General features: G+C 42.7%; 2 protein-coding genes across 9 annotated transcripts in view; one reads left to right on the top strand and one right to left on the bottom strand.

Moving 5' to 3' along the window:
* The window catches only part of ascc3 (activating signal cointegrator 1 complex subunit 3), a 258535-nt gene that overhangs the window by 25631 nt on the left and 220319 nt on the right, over positions 1-12585 (bottom strand). For all 6 annotated transcript variants that reach the window (XM_061819562.1, XM_061819557.1, XM_061819561.1 and 3 more), the window contains one exon: positions 765-916. In XM_061819562.1, the coding sequence (XP_061675546.1) occupies positions 765-916 (152 nt within the window). The remainder of the gene's footprint in view (positions 1-764; positions 917-12585) is intronic.
* Positions 936-12585, top strand: part of LOC133500627 (uncharacterized) — a 70792-nt gene continuing 59142 nt past the window's right edge. For all 3 annotated transcript variants that reach the window (XM_061819571.1, XM_061819572.1, XM_061819570.1), the window contains exon 1: positions 936-7489. In XM_061819571.1, the coding sequence (XP_061675555.1) occupies positions 3047-4882 (1836 nt within the window). In that variant the 5' untranslated portion in view covers positions 936-3046 and the 3' untranslated portion in view covers positions 4883-7489. The remainder of the gene's footprint in view (positions 7490-12585) is intronic.

Below are 12585 nucleotides of genomic sequence, written 5' to 3'. Positions count from 1 at the left end.
GAGAAAAGGATCTCTACAGGCTGGCCAGACAGTGGAATAGAGATGGGAAGGATGTGCAGCAAGTAAAGGTGATTAAGGATAGTGATGGAAATATGTTGACTGATGGCAGTTGTGTGCTAAGTAGATGGAAAGAGTACTTTGAAAAGTTAATGAATGAAAAAAATGGGAGAGAAGGAAGAGTAGAAGAGGCAAGCGTGAATTACCAAGAAATGGCAATGATTACTAAGGGGGAAGTTAGAAAGGCACTGAACAGGATGAAAAATGGAAAGACAGTTTGGTCCTCATGACATACCCATGGAGGTATGGAAGCAATTTGGAGAGGTGGCTGTGGAGTTTTTGACTAACTTATTCAATAGAATACTATCAGGAGAGAAGATGCCAGAAGAATGGAGGAAAAGTGTGCTACTCCCCATTTTTAAGAACAAAGGCGATGTTCAGAACTGTGGAAACTACAGAGGAATAAAGATGATGAGCCACACAATGAATCGATGGGGAAGAGTAGTGGAGCCTAGACTCAGATCAGAAGTAAGTATTTGCGAGGAACAGTATGGTTTCATGCCTAGAAAGAGTACCACAGATGCATTATTTGCCTTGAGGACGCTTGTGGAAAAGTACAGAAAAAAATGAGAAAAATGAAAAACAAAGAGGAGGACACGGGTTAATAAAAAAATATTTCTTACTACAGATCGATAATGTCAAGTAAATCTTGTTTGGAAAAAGTGCAAAGGTGGTCTGAATAGTCAGATGATGAATGTAATGCTTACCTGAACATGCAGAGGTACCGTTGTTCCAAATGTGGCAGCGTCAGTATTGAAGAATCATGCAGCCAGCGGCCTTGGACAATCATCTGCACTAGGTTGCAGATGCTTAAAGCTGTAACAAGCCAGCCCTCATTGGCTGCTACATCAAGCAAAGCCTGAGTAGAAAAGACATAAGACCATCATATAAAACGGAAAGCTGCCAAATGACAGAAATCAACTTCTAGTGCACTTTGTCTGAATTTTCTGACATCTAAAATTATGTCATGAAAATTATTAGAGGACAGTTATTGCTGTATATTAAGTAATATGATGAAAATAAATTACAACTCCAACACCCCTATCGAGTGTCTCGATTTCCCTTGCTCAAACGCGTGTCACCGGGGCCACCTCTGGAGCCAAGCCTGGAGGTCGGACTCGAAGGCGAGCACCCAGTGGCTGGGTCTCCACCCATGGGGCTCGGCCGGGCACAGCCCGAAAGTGTAACATGGGTCCCTGTTCCCATGGGCTCACCACCTGTGAGAGTGCCCATCGGGGGTCGCTGCGATGTGAGCTGGGAAGTGGCCAAAGGTGGGGTTCTCTTATGAGAGGTGGGTGGAGTAGGCAACTATCTTACTCATGTAAGGGTACTCCTACTTTAGGATAGTATGACTCAAGTAAAAAATAGTAGTGGTCAGAGTACTTAAGAGTAAAAAAGTACTGAATGAAAAAACTACAAGATGATTTTGGAACTTTTTTTGTTTTGCTGTGGGTGACAAGCTAACAACCCCCCACCGAGTCAGATAGATCCAGAACTCGTAACAGTTGACAAATCCAATGAGTTTCCATGTTATTTTATTGAAGAAATACAATCCATCAGGTCAAATGTCAGCTCAAATCAGCAAAAAGATAGAATGATCTCACATCTGAAGCCACCCAGAGAAAAACTAACTTGTCAGAATTTGATACAGTTGACCAAAAAACTGTTGAGAAACCTGTTCAGCAGTTGAAACCATTAATGAGCTGTCTCGACTCAATACCATCTGACTTTTTCAAAACTATTGTGAATTCAGTGCTACCTGATTTGCAGCAAATAATCAATTGCTCACTTCAGTCTGGCGAGTTTCGCAAAGCTCTTAAAGTAGCTGCTGTTAAGCCTCTTCTAAAAAACAGAGCACTGGACGATTCCAGCAAGCGATAGACCCATCTCAACTCTCCCGTTCATAGCCAAGATTCTTGAGAACGTTATTTTCAATCAACTCAGCAATTTTTTTAGTTTAAATTGACTTTTTGACAAATTTTAATCACCTTTCCGAACTTATCACAGGACAGAATCTGCTCTTATCAAAGTGCTAAATGATATGAGTTTGAATACTGACTCAGGAACGGTGTCAATTTTGGTCTTGTTGGATCTCAGCCCGGGTTTTGATAAGGTAGATCACAATGTACTGCTCAACAGATTGGAAACGTGGGTAGGACTAAACGGAACAGTCCTTAAATGGTTAGGTCCGACCTGGAGGAAAGGAGCTACTTTGTGACCATTGGATGTACTCGGTCTCAGCAAATGGAAATGACCTATGGGGTCCTTCAAGGGGCAGTTCTTGGACCTATCCTGTTCAGCCTGTATATGCCACCCTTGGGTCAAATTCTTCAAAACTTTAATTTTGCCTACCATAGGTATGCAGATGACACACAGTTATATTTAGCAGTGTCTCCAGATGACTACAGTTCAATTGAGGTATTGTGCCACAGTCTAAATCAGATAACTCGCTGAGCCAAACTTTTCATCAACTAAAGCACAACAAAACTGAGACAATTGTTTGTGGCAATAAAGAAAAGAGAATTACTGTTAGTAAACACCTGGACTCTCTATCTTTAAAAACCAAAGACCAAGTCCGAAACCTTGGTGTTCTGATTGAATCCGACATGACTTTCAATAATCATATCAAATCAATCATAAAAACTGCCTTCTACCATCTGAAGAACATTTCTAGAGTGAAATCTTGTATATGTCAAGCAGCCCAGGAAATGCTCATCCATGCTTTTATCTCAATTAGACTGGACTGCTGGTCTTTTGACTTACTTAGCTTCATACCACGTGATTTGTGCTTGTGCTTGTGTTACCATTTCTGTGTGGGACCAATAAAGTGCCAATTGTTGGTAGCCAGAAGTGTGTCTTGTCTTCATTTCTGAGTGCCTATCTCCGACGAACCTATTAAAATTTGATACCAAACTCCTGAGCGAGGTATCAGAAATGTTTTAAAACATTTTTGGCGTTGTCGGCAGGATCGTGGAGAATACATTCAGAAATGGCTTGTTGCTTTAAGAGAAAAATTGTGAAGGAGGCGGAAGTGGCCTCGAGTTTTAAGGGTAAAACGGAGAAGGGAGCGGAGGTGGCTCCCAATGAGGATGGCGTCTCCGACTGGGAGAGCCTTGGATTTGAAGAAATAGGGAAACTCCTTAGACGGTACGGGGGACGCCCTAAGCCGTGGATAGGAGAAATCCTCTTGGTAACTCCACCGCTGCTACAGCGCATGTTAAGCAGGGTGGATGTGAGGGACAAAGCCCCGCTGGGTGGCGTCCGAGAGATGTTGTGGATTTTTGCCGAAGCCTGGAAGGAAAGAACAATGGCTTTGGATAAAGTGTGCGCTTCTGAAATGCAAAAAGATAAAAAGATAACGCAACTTGAAGAGAATATAAAAGCGCTTGAATCTGACCAAGCTAAAGCGCAGAAAATCTTAGAGAAATCAGTGGCTTTTATTTCTTCTATGGCGCGCGAGAAAAGTAACAAAAGACCGCGTCGCATCGACCCAAAACAGGTCCGCTCTTTCGCTGTGGCACTCCAGGAAGACTGGGAGCCAGAGGGATGGAATGGCGACATATGGGGAGATGGCGACATGCAATATGGCGGGGAAATGAAACCTCAACCGCTGTATCCACAACTTGGACATCTCCAAGTTAAACCGATCTCGCGGAGACGGGAGGAACAGCATGTTGTCTTGCCTGTCTTTGAAGAACAGGGAGATGAGAATAATGTACCTATAGTTGATAGGGAAGGAAACCCTATAATGAGGCGAATAGAACAGCCTCAGCCGCCGCCCAGAATGACGATAACAAAAGAGGACTTCTCTCAGGAAGAGATAGCCCATTTAACATCAAAGTATCGACAAAAGCAGGGAGAACCAGCTGATTCTTGGCTCAGGCGGATGTATGAGGAAGGAGCTGACGCCATAGAACTTGACTCAGAGGACTTTTCGCGATTTGGAGGCTTGAGTTCAGATTCTCGAATGAATGCCGAGTTTCGTGCAAACGGGAGAGCAATGGCGGCAGGTGATTCTTTTTCGCTATTTGCCTTGTATGCTATAACAGCGCAATCTGTGTATCCAACGTGGCATGATTGGCCCGAGATCAAAGGGCCTTTGGTAACCATCCGCGACGCAATTCACAGGATGGGGAGATTGTGTACGCGCGAATCGATATCGCGAGCGGGTCATGCTTTTATTGACGAAACAGCAGTGCCAAAGGTGGTGCGTGATGCAATGATTCGAGACGCACCCCCCCACTACAGGTCTGCGATATTTACCATTTTGTTAGGAGCCGTCGATAACAGCTTCAGTGACGTAAAAACGCGCTTGTTGGAGTTGGCGACTTTGGGAGATTGGGGAGACACAGTACATCAGCCTTGCCCTGAGAATTACAGGTCCGAAACAGATTGCAAACGACCGCGCGTGAAACCGCCCGAAGCCGGGAGTAGTAGGCGGGAAATGTGGAAAGCACTCATTGTAGCGGGAGTACCGGCAGAAGAAATTGACGGGCTACCCACAAGTGCCTTGGCTGCAAGATGGAAACAAAGGGGATTGAATGTAAATTGCTTGAGCAGGGGATCAAAGGGAAAATCAGAAATTGCTCAGCTGGCCACCATCATAAAGGGAATGATGACGCCGGCAGCTCAACCAACAGCCCCTCCCTTGGATGCATTTGAGGATGAAGAAGAGGAAGAAAAAGATACAGACTCAAGCGACGACATGCTAGTAGACACAAGAGGCCCCAGCTATGTGGCTGCTGTGAGAAAGGGCCGAGCGAAACCCAAGAGTAAGGGGAAAAATAAGGACAAGAGGTCACGTACCTTTGACCTCCTCAGCTAGGATGGAGGACAAACTCAGTCAACCAGCCAGAACAAAATTATCAATCGATGGTCAGTTGGGGACATCAGACCCCATGTTCAATTGGACATGGAAACCCTGATAAAATGAAGGGTGAAAATGTTCCACTGCGAGGATTGGGGGGACAAATTGTAAATGGAAAAGCAGTAATTCTTCCATTGAAAATTGGGAAAATGCCAATATGGAAATTTGAAGTGGTCGTCACCCCCATCCCAGAGTGGATAATTGGAATGGACATCCTGGCTGGAATGACTTTGTATTTGAGAATAGGTAAATTTCAATTTGGAACAGGAATTGATGTGCAGACAATATTGGTGGGAAAGGTAAAAATGACACCGTTTCCCATATCTTTGGGGAAAATGCAATCAGGACCTCCTCGAGCTGCGGAAATTATAGCTCAGGGGTCTGATGCCACAGTCAGTGTTTTATATCAAGGAGAGGAAAAATGGGTGAACGTACCCGTGAACAAATGTTACATGAGAGAATACTAATCATGTTTTCTTTTGTCAATAGTGGTAACCATATCTGTTGCAGCTTGGTGGGTGCTTGTTGAAGTGGGAGCTGCTGATTGGACGACCCTCGACGGGAGGACGCAGAGGTGGAGGACATCCGGCGCCGAGGAATTGGAAATGACTGGGTCATCTGCCTCCTTGCCGTTGGTGCCATGGTCCGACTCTCCTGGGGAATGACCGAAGGTCATGCGTGCGAGACAAGCCAGTTCATCGGGATATCATCGAGGAACGACTTGGACGGCAATTGCAGAAGAGGATTTCACCATCTGGGAGGTTGGGGATGATGGTGACTTGAGGTGGGGGTATGTGGTCACGGTCATTCAAACACACTTGACTCCAATTCTTGACACCTGTACACACCTAGCTCAAGCAGTGGTTGAAACCAAGATATACTGGACAATTCACTTTCCCCCGATTCCGATATGTAACAGAATAAAAAGGGCATGGTATGATACTTTGTTGGGGGGAACGGGAACCGTATTGGGATTGGCAAATACTGCTGATAATGAGGTAACTAGGACCATGCTGTCCAATACTGGAGAACACTCTGCCAGGGCCTTGCATCAAATAGGGGTTTGCCTTCCTAAAGCTCTGGTGGGACAAAAAGAAAATGCAAAACTTTGGAAAACAGTGTTTAATTGGGATATCAAATTATGCGACGAAGCAGAGAACATGCTTCAGAACTTGACAGAACAGAGTAGCTGGACAGTATGTAGTATTCAAACTCTACACGCTGCGGCTCAAAAGGAGTCGTTTCTAAGGATAGTTACGTCAGGAAATTATCAAGAGTGGCGGAAGGTTTGGAACATTTCCGACTCTTTGTGGTTGACATTACATCCCGAACACACCAAATGTAACAAAAATAAATGTACGGGGTATTGGACCCAGTACAACGTGACGACAACAAAGGTGGTTTGTAAATATCAGGTTTTGCCTGTTATAACGACAAGTGGATATTGGTTTTTACACATGGACGGAGAGTGGTTTGAACCAAAAACCAACAAAAGCTTTAAATCAGATTTATGTGATTTAACAGACCAAGGGTTGGCTTGCAGATTACAACATGCGTACTCGAATCCGTGCCTAACCGACTCAGAGGTTGTACTTTGTGATTGGACTAGGGAGCCAGCCAGAGAGATGATGTGGCAAGTTGGACCGCATACTCTCTGTGTGGCTACAACACAAAATAACTCACAAGTACCTTCGGTTCCTTTTGTAGGATGCCTTCAAGATGTACACATATGGCGCTGGGGAAACATGACGTATCGTTTGACTAACTATTCGGAGTCCCGCAGGTTGACTGCGGTCCAGTGGGAGGTACTACGCTCCCCCTGGTCAGTGTCTCTGGAACAATTCAAATGCGCATTGGAGAGTTCTACAGACATCCAAAAACTCATCAAGTCACATGCGTCTAAGATTTCCAGTCTCTTGGTGTCAACTATGGTAGTAAAAGGGGAAGTAGTGCATGCCGCTAAATTAGTACAACAGGCTTCAGCTTATCATTGGTGGGATATCTTCACAGGAATGTCCTCCACTGCGCGTACTACTTTCTTGCCACCCTTGATCGTGTTAATGATTGTTATTTGTGTGCTTACGCTATGCAATATGGGAAATATATAATCGCCTATAATCAATTGCTTACATTTTGAATGATGGAAAAACATCAAGAGTGGAATGAAGTAAGAATAATTTTATTGTGTTGTTTTTCCATAATTAAAAGATGTTTCGCAATAGCTTCGTATATGTTTCGCAATAGCTTTGTATAACCTAAAAGACGATCGCAATAGCTTTGAATAACCAGCAATGTCATAAAAGGATGTTTGGATAACCAGCAATGTCATAAAAAGATGTTTTTGTGTTATATGATGTCATGCAACGCCATCTGTTGGTAACAAAGAATAGTGTGGCGTCAGGCGGGATGAATTGGCCACTCACCCCTCCTTCCGCACACGCTTAGAGTATAAAAGGAGAACTTTGGATACTCTCGGTAGAGTCTGCTGCGGGTTGCGTACGGACGCCCAGCCGGTATTGAAGCTGCTCTACCTGGAGTGTTGGCTCTCCCTCCTATTGGCGCACGGTAAGAGCTGTATATTCTTCTAAGAGCTGGTTGGATATTACTTAGCTTCATACCACGTGATTTGTGCTTGTGTTACCATTTCTGTGTGGGACCAATAAAGTGCCAATTGTGGGTAGCCAGAAGTGTGTCTTGTCTACATTTCTGAGTGCCTATCTCCGACGAACCTATTAAAATTTGATACCGAACTCCTGAGCGAGGTATCAGAAATGTTTTAAAACAGTTGCCTTCATGGAAAACAAGTTCTGAGTCTAAATTGAGAGAAATATAATGAGTGTGGTATGCTCGTTTACATTTAGGTAATTAGTGTCATATCTGTCAAGTCATCACTAAGTTGCTGATGACATCTGGCTTCAACTACACTAACGTTTAGGTTATTGGTTCATGTTGATATTCTGTAATGTTTGACGTACATTATTAATTAATGGGTTAAGCTAATGCTTTTTTTGTACTGTAAATAAGTGATATTCCTGCCACGGCAGCTGTCGAAAGCAACTAAAAAGTTACTTTTCTCGAACATAGTCACTTTTAACATCAAGTAATCACGAAGTAACTTAATTTTCAGCTCAAGTAATTAGTAAAGTCACCAAGTTATTTTTTTAAATGAAAATAAGGCAACGCTGATTACACAACAAGGTAAGAATTTACAAGGAAAAGTAACCGCAATATACAAAAGATGAGAGAGAGATGAGAATTCTTCAATTCTTCTTCTCCATCCAGATTGTTGGCACAACCCTACCCACCCTTGACTCGAACTAGGTCCAGAGCGGGCAGGATCATTTCAGACCCACAATATCTTGGCCACCAGCTTCTTCCGTCGGTAGGCACTACTGATCAATACAAATCAAAACTAGCAGGCATTCAAATCCGGCCTGCCTCCACATTTGGTCCGGCCCCCCTGAACAATACCAGACAGCATTTTGATTTATTTTTCATCTATGCGTATTTGTATTTTATGATAAAGTTGGGCTTTTGCAATAAAATGTTCCTTAGTTCTGAACTATTTTCATTATTTACCATTAGTTTGTAACAATTTCATAAACACATATAACGTGACATTTGTTCCACCCTTCTGCAGTCTGTGCCCTTATCTGGCAACCCTCAGAAAAAAAAATCCTCAACTTGTCCCTCTCATAGAGAACTAAATCATGGCAAAAAGGTTACGTAAGAGAAAAATTGATCCAGAATGCAGGGTATTTAACCCAAAGTGGACAAACGATTATTCTTTTCTTCAATGCAAAGAAAAGGCTCCCTCATTAGTCAAAAGGCATACAGACAGACATACAAAAGGCAATACAATCTGCTGAGACACTCTGAATCCTGTCACAAAGACAAGTACGATAGCTTGCTAGGCCAAATACAAGTAGACAAACTGTCCGCCCCGCTACAATTACACTGTCTAATTCACCAGCAAGCACTGTGCTGGAAAGTATTGACGGATTTTGTCATGAAGCCATCCATTCAAGCCCAGTAGTCTCATTGACTTTTATGCCGCCCTCCCAAATGACACATACCCGAACATCAGAAAACACACAATGTAAATTTCCATACTTTTTGGCAGCATATATATCTGCAAGAACACCTTTTCACGCATGAAACTGCTGAAAAGCCCAAGATTAAGAGTTTAAGATTGACAGATGAACATCTGCATCAGTGTTTGAAACTGGCAGCCTGCGTGCTTTGTGGTTTTCACAGGGAAAGAGGGAGAGCTGCAAACAGCGATGTCTGCAAGCCTACTGGAACCTACAAGATAATTATTAGGAAGGAACAGTCACTTTGAGAGACTGCTCATGAGTCATTTGAATGAAAGATTCTGCTCTAACAAATAAAGTAAAATTGAACCTGTTAAGATTGTGCACGCACACAGAAAGTTTATGTTCTTTTTTTTCCTGTAAAAACCCAGTGGGTTATTTGATAGTTTATTTGGGCATTTTTAAATTTTATATTCTTTTTTTTTTTTTTAAATAGTGCAATCATGACGCCCCGTAGCTCAGTGGTTAAAACATTGGTTTGGTAAACCAGGGGTTGTGAGTTCAGAGCTCACTGGGGCCTCTACTCCCCAAGAGGGCCTGCGTCAGTAAGGGCATCCGGCGTAAAAACTGTGCCAAACAAATATGAGCGTTCAACTGAGATGTCACATTGTGGCAACCCCGAACGGGATAGGCCGAAAGAAACTTTTGCACAAATAGTGCAATTTATTTCCGAGATTTTTTTCTCTGAAGAACCCGGGGAGGGTTATTTAGTTATTTCATTAATAGTGTTGTTTTTTTATTTCCTGACTTTTGCTCTGTGAAGAATCCAGATAAGGTTATTTGATTTTTTGTGGGTTTCTTGAAAACAAAAATTTTTTACATTTAGGTACTCCTGCAGGCACACGTTTTCTGTTACAAACTTGACTCCGGCCCTCCACCAGAGAAGCGAAAAGTTACGTGGCCCTCACAGAAAAAAAGTTGGGGGATGACTCATCTTAAACATTAAATATGTTTGATATTCATAACGGCACCATGGTGGCGCGTTTGGTTAGAGCATTAACCTCACAGTTCTGAGGACTAGGGCTCATATCCTGTGTGGAGTTTGCATGTTCTCCCTGTGCCTGCCTGGGTTTTCTCACACTCTGGTTTCCTCCCACATCCCAAAAACATGCGTTAATTGGAGAATCCAAACTGCACTAAAGTGTCTTTGTATTGTGAGTGTGTATGGTTGTTTGTGTCTATGTGCTTTACAATTGGCTGGCAACCCATTCAGGGTGTACCCTGCCTCCTCTTAGAGAATAGATGGGATAGACCTCCAGCACTCCTGTGACCCTAGTAAGGATAAGTGGCTCAGAAAATTGATGGAAATTTATAACCAAAAATCTTCTCTGGAGAAAGCTGAAGTGTCTTACATCATGAATCCTTGAATTATGATATTTAATAGAATACAGTCAATCTAGAAAGGACCTGAAAGAAGAACAATGAAGGGAATTAGACTTCTTAAAACACAGTCTGACGGGCCTCAATAATTGGGGACCACTTTGAGTGCTCACTTAACATCTTTGGCAATTTTCCAGTTTTTCACCTTTTTTTTTTAAAGTTTGGAATTTTCTGTTTAAATATTATTCCCAAGACAACAATAATTCCCTCTACTTGTGTGTCCTCTTCTATGTTGCATCTTTTTTCATGGGCAAGAGGTGGCTGCGGGTCAGGAACCGCTGAGGCATGAGTAAGAGGCGACACTTTGTCAGGCTCCGCTGAGACATGAGTGAGAGGTGTCTCGGGGTCTGCAGATGCTTCCTCAGCCTCCAAGCATCGAGGCTTGGTAGGAATGTATACGAGAGGGAAAGAGTGCAACGTGTACACACATTTTGCTTGCCGTGGCTTGGGCGAAGTGAAGCCGGAGACATAAAACTGAGCTCTGCTTGGACGCCTCCGTTGGGCACAGTGCATGGGGCCCCGGATAAATAGCAAAGGCACAAAAACATGTGACAAAAGGCAAAGTACAAAAACATGAAAATGAAGTCAGATAACTATGAGATTTGCGCGAAGACCTCCAAGTAGTTAGACTCCGCGTCATTCCCGTCCGAACAACCATACGAATATTCAACATTATTGACAGCCACAGGTTCAAATCTGTATGGACAAATTCCTCCGTATTCCCGATCAACCGATAACAGTTATACTTCATCAGATGAGGATAAATCTGAGAAATCAACACTGACAATAATGTGTAGGAACGTAACTGAGCCTCAGGTTGAGCACATGACACGGAAGTAGGTCATGTGACTTGCCAAAATATCAGCGACCGGGAACATTCAAAATTGCCGATATAAACAACCTTAAATGATATCTGATAATATTTATTTTAAAGTTACAGTACCAATGACATGACCTACCTGATACATTATTTTCAATGAGTAGCCTCCCCCCTCAACCAAAGCATTAGTACAGTGGGTCCTCGATAAAGTGGACCTTGGTATAAGGGATATCCGATAAAAACAACCGTCGGGACTTAAAAAAAGGTTTTCAATTGGCACTTAAAATGCCACTGAGGATCGGTTATTTCCAGAATTGCCTTTCCTGGTGCTGTAACACAAAGCAGGCAGAAAATTGGACTGACTTATTTCTGGGTCTCACATGTAAAATAATTTACATCATCCTGTGCCTACAGTAAGTGGCAACCATATTGAATATGCAGCATCGATGTGGGGGCCATGCGACAATCTTTATTGTACACAGGAGGGGGGGGTGAGAGAGAGAGAGAGAGAGAGAGGAGAGAGAGAGAGAGAGAGAGAGGAGAGAGAGAGAGAGAGAGAGAGAGACATGGATACGGCGTTAACTATAGCGTTACAAAACCCAAGTCTGGAGTCTACTATTTTTGATTCAGTCACAGGTTTATTTTAGCAAGCTGTACACCTTTAGCAATGAATTTAGAAGTACGAAGCACACAAATTCCTTGCGTCTCACGAAAGTGACTCACTTACGATGAGTACAGTACAATGTCACCATGACCAAGCACACTGGAGTGAAAGGTTTGGATAAAATAAACTTTCAACATTTTTAAGCTTTTTAAAAATATTTACTTACAATAACTTTGTACTGTTCTGGGCATTTTATGCCAGAAAAAAACCCTACAAAACAATTTTGTACTGTACAGTTATATGGGTGCATTTGGCCTCAAAAAAACAAAACAAAAACTACCATGTAAGGGACAATTAACTCCATCACATGACTTCCAGCCATATTAGTCTGTTGTATTGAGATTCCACTGGATTTCTAAATGAGTGCATTAAAAGAAAACATGTAGTGTACACGTGAACTTTGTCCCTGCAATAATGACATAGCTCTCCCAACCTTCCTCCTATCTGTTCAGAAATGCATTTGTTTGTTCGTCACATTCGTAAGAGATACAGCAAATGCAGCCGTGTAATTGTTTCCTCCGTCCTCATCACTAGTTATCACAAAAAAAGTATAACACTCTGAGCTGCTCCATGTCTGTTGTTTGATGGGTTATAATTTACCTATTCTTATTTGCATGTCCAAACACGTCCCTCTGCTGGTCCTTTACTAATATTAGAGTCAATTGACAGCACATTTATTCCCCAACATTGCACAGGATACTGT

This window comes from Syngnathoides biaculeatus, chromosome 5, assembly GCF_019802595.1.
Source record: "Syngnathoides biaculeatus isolate LvHL_M chromosome 5, ASM1980259v1, whole genome shotgun sequence".
Taxonomy (NCBI): domain Eukaryota; kingdom Metazoa; phylum Chordata; class Actinopteri; order Syngnathiformes; family Syngnathidae; genus Syngnathoides; species Syngnathoides biaculeatus.
The sequence above is the reverse complement of the archived record's forward strand: the minus strand, read 5'-3'. Positions and strand labels throughout refer to the sequence as shown.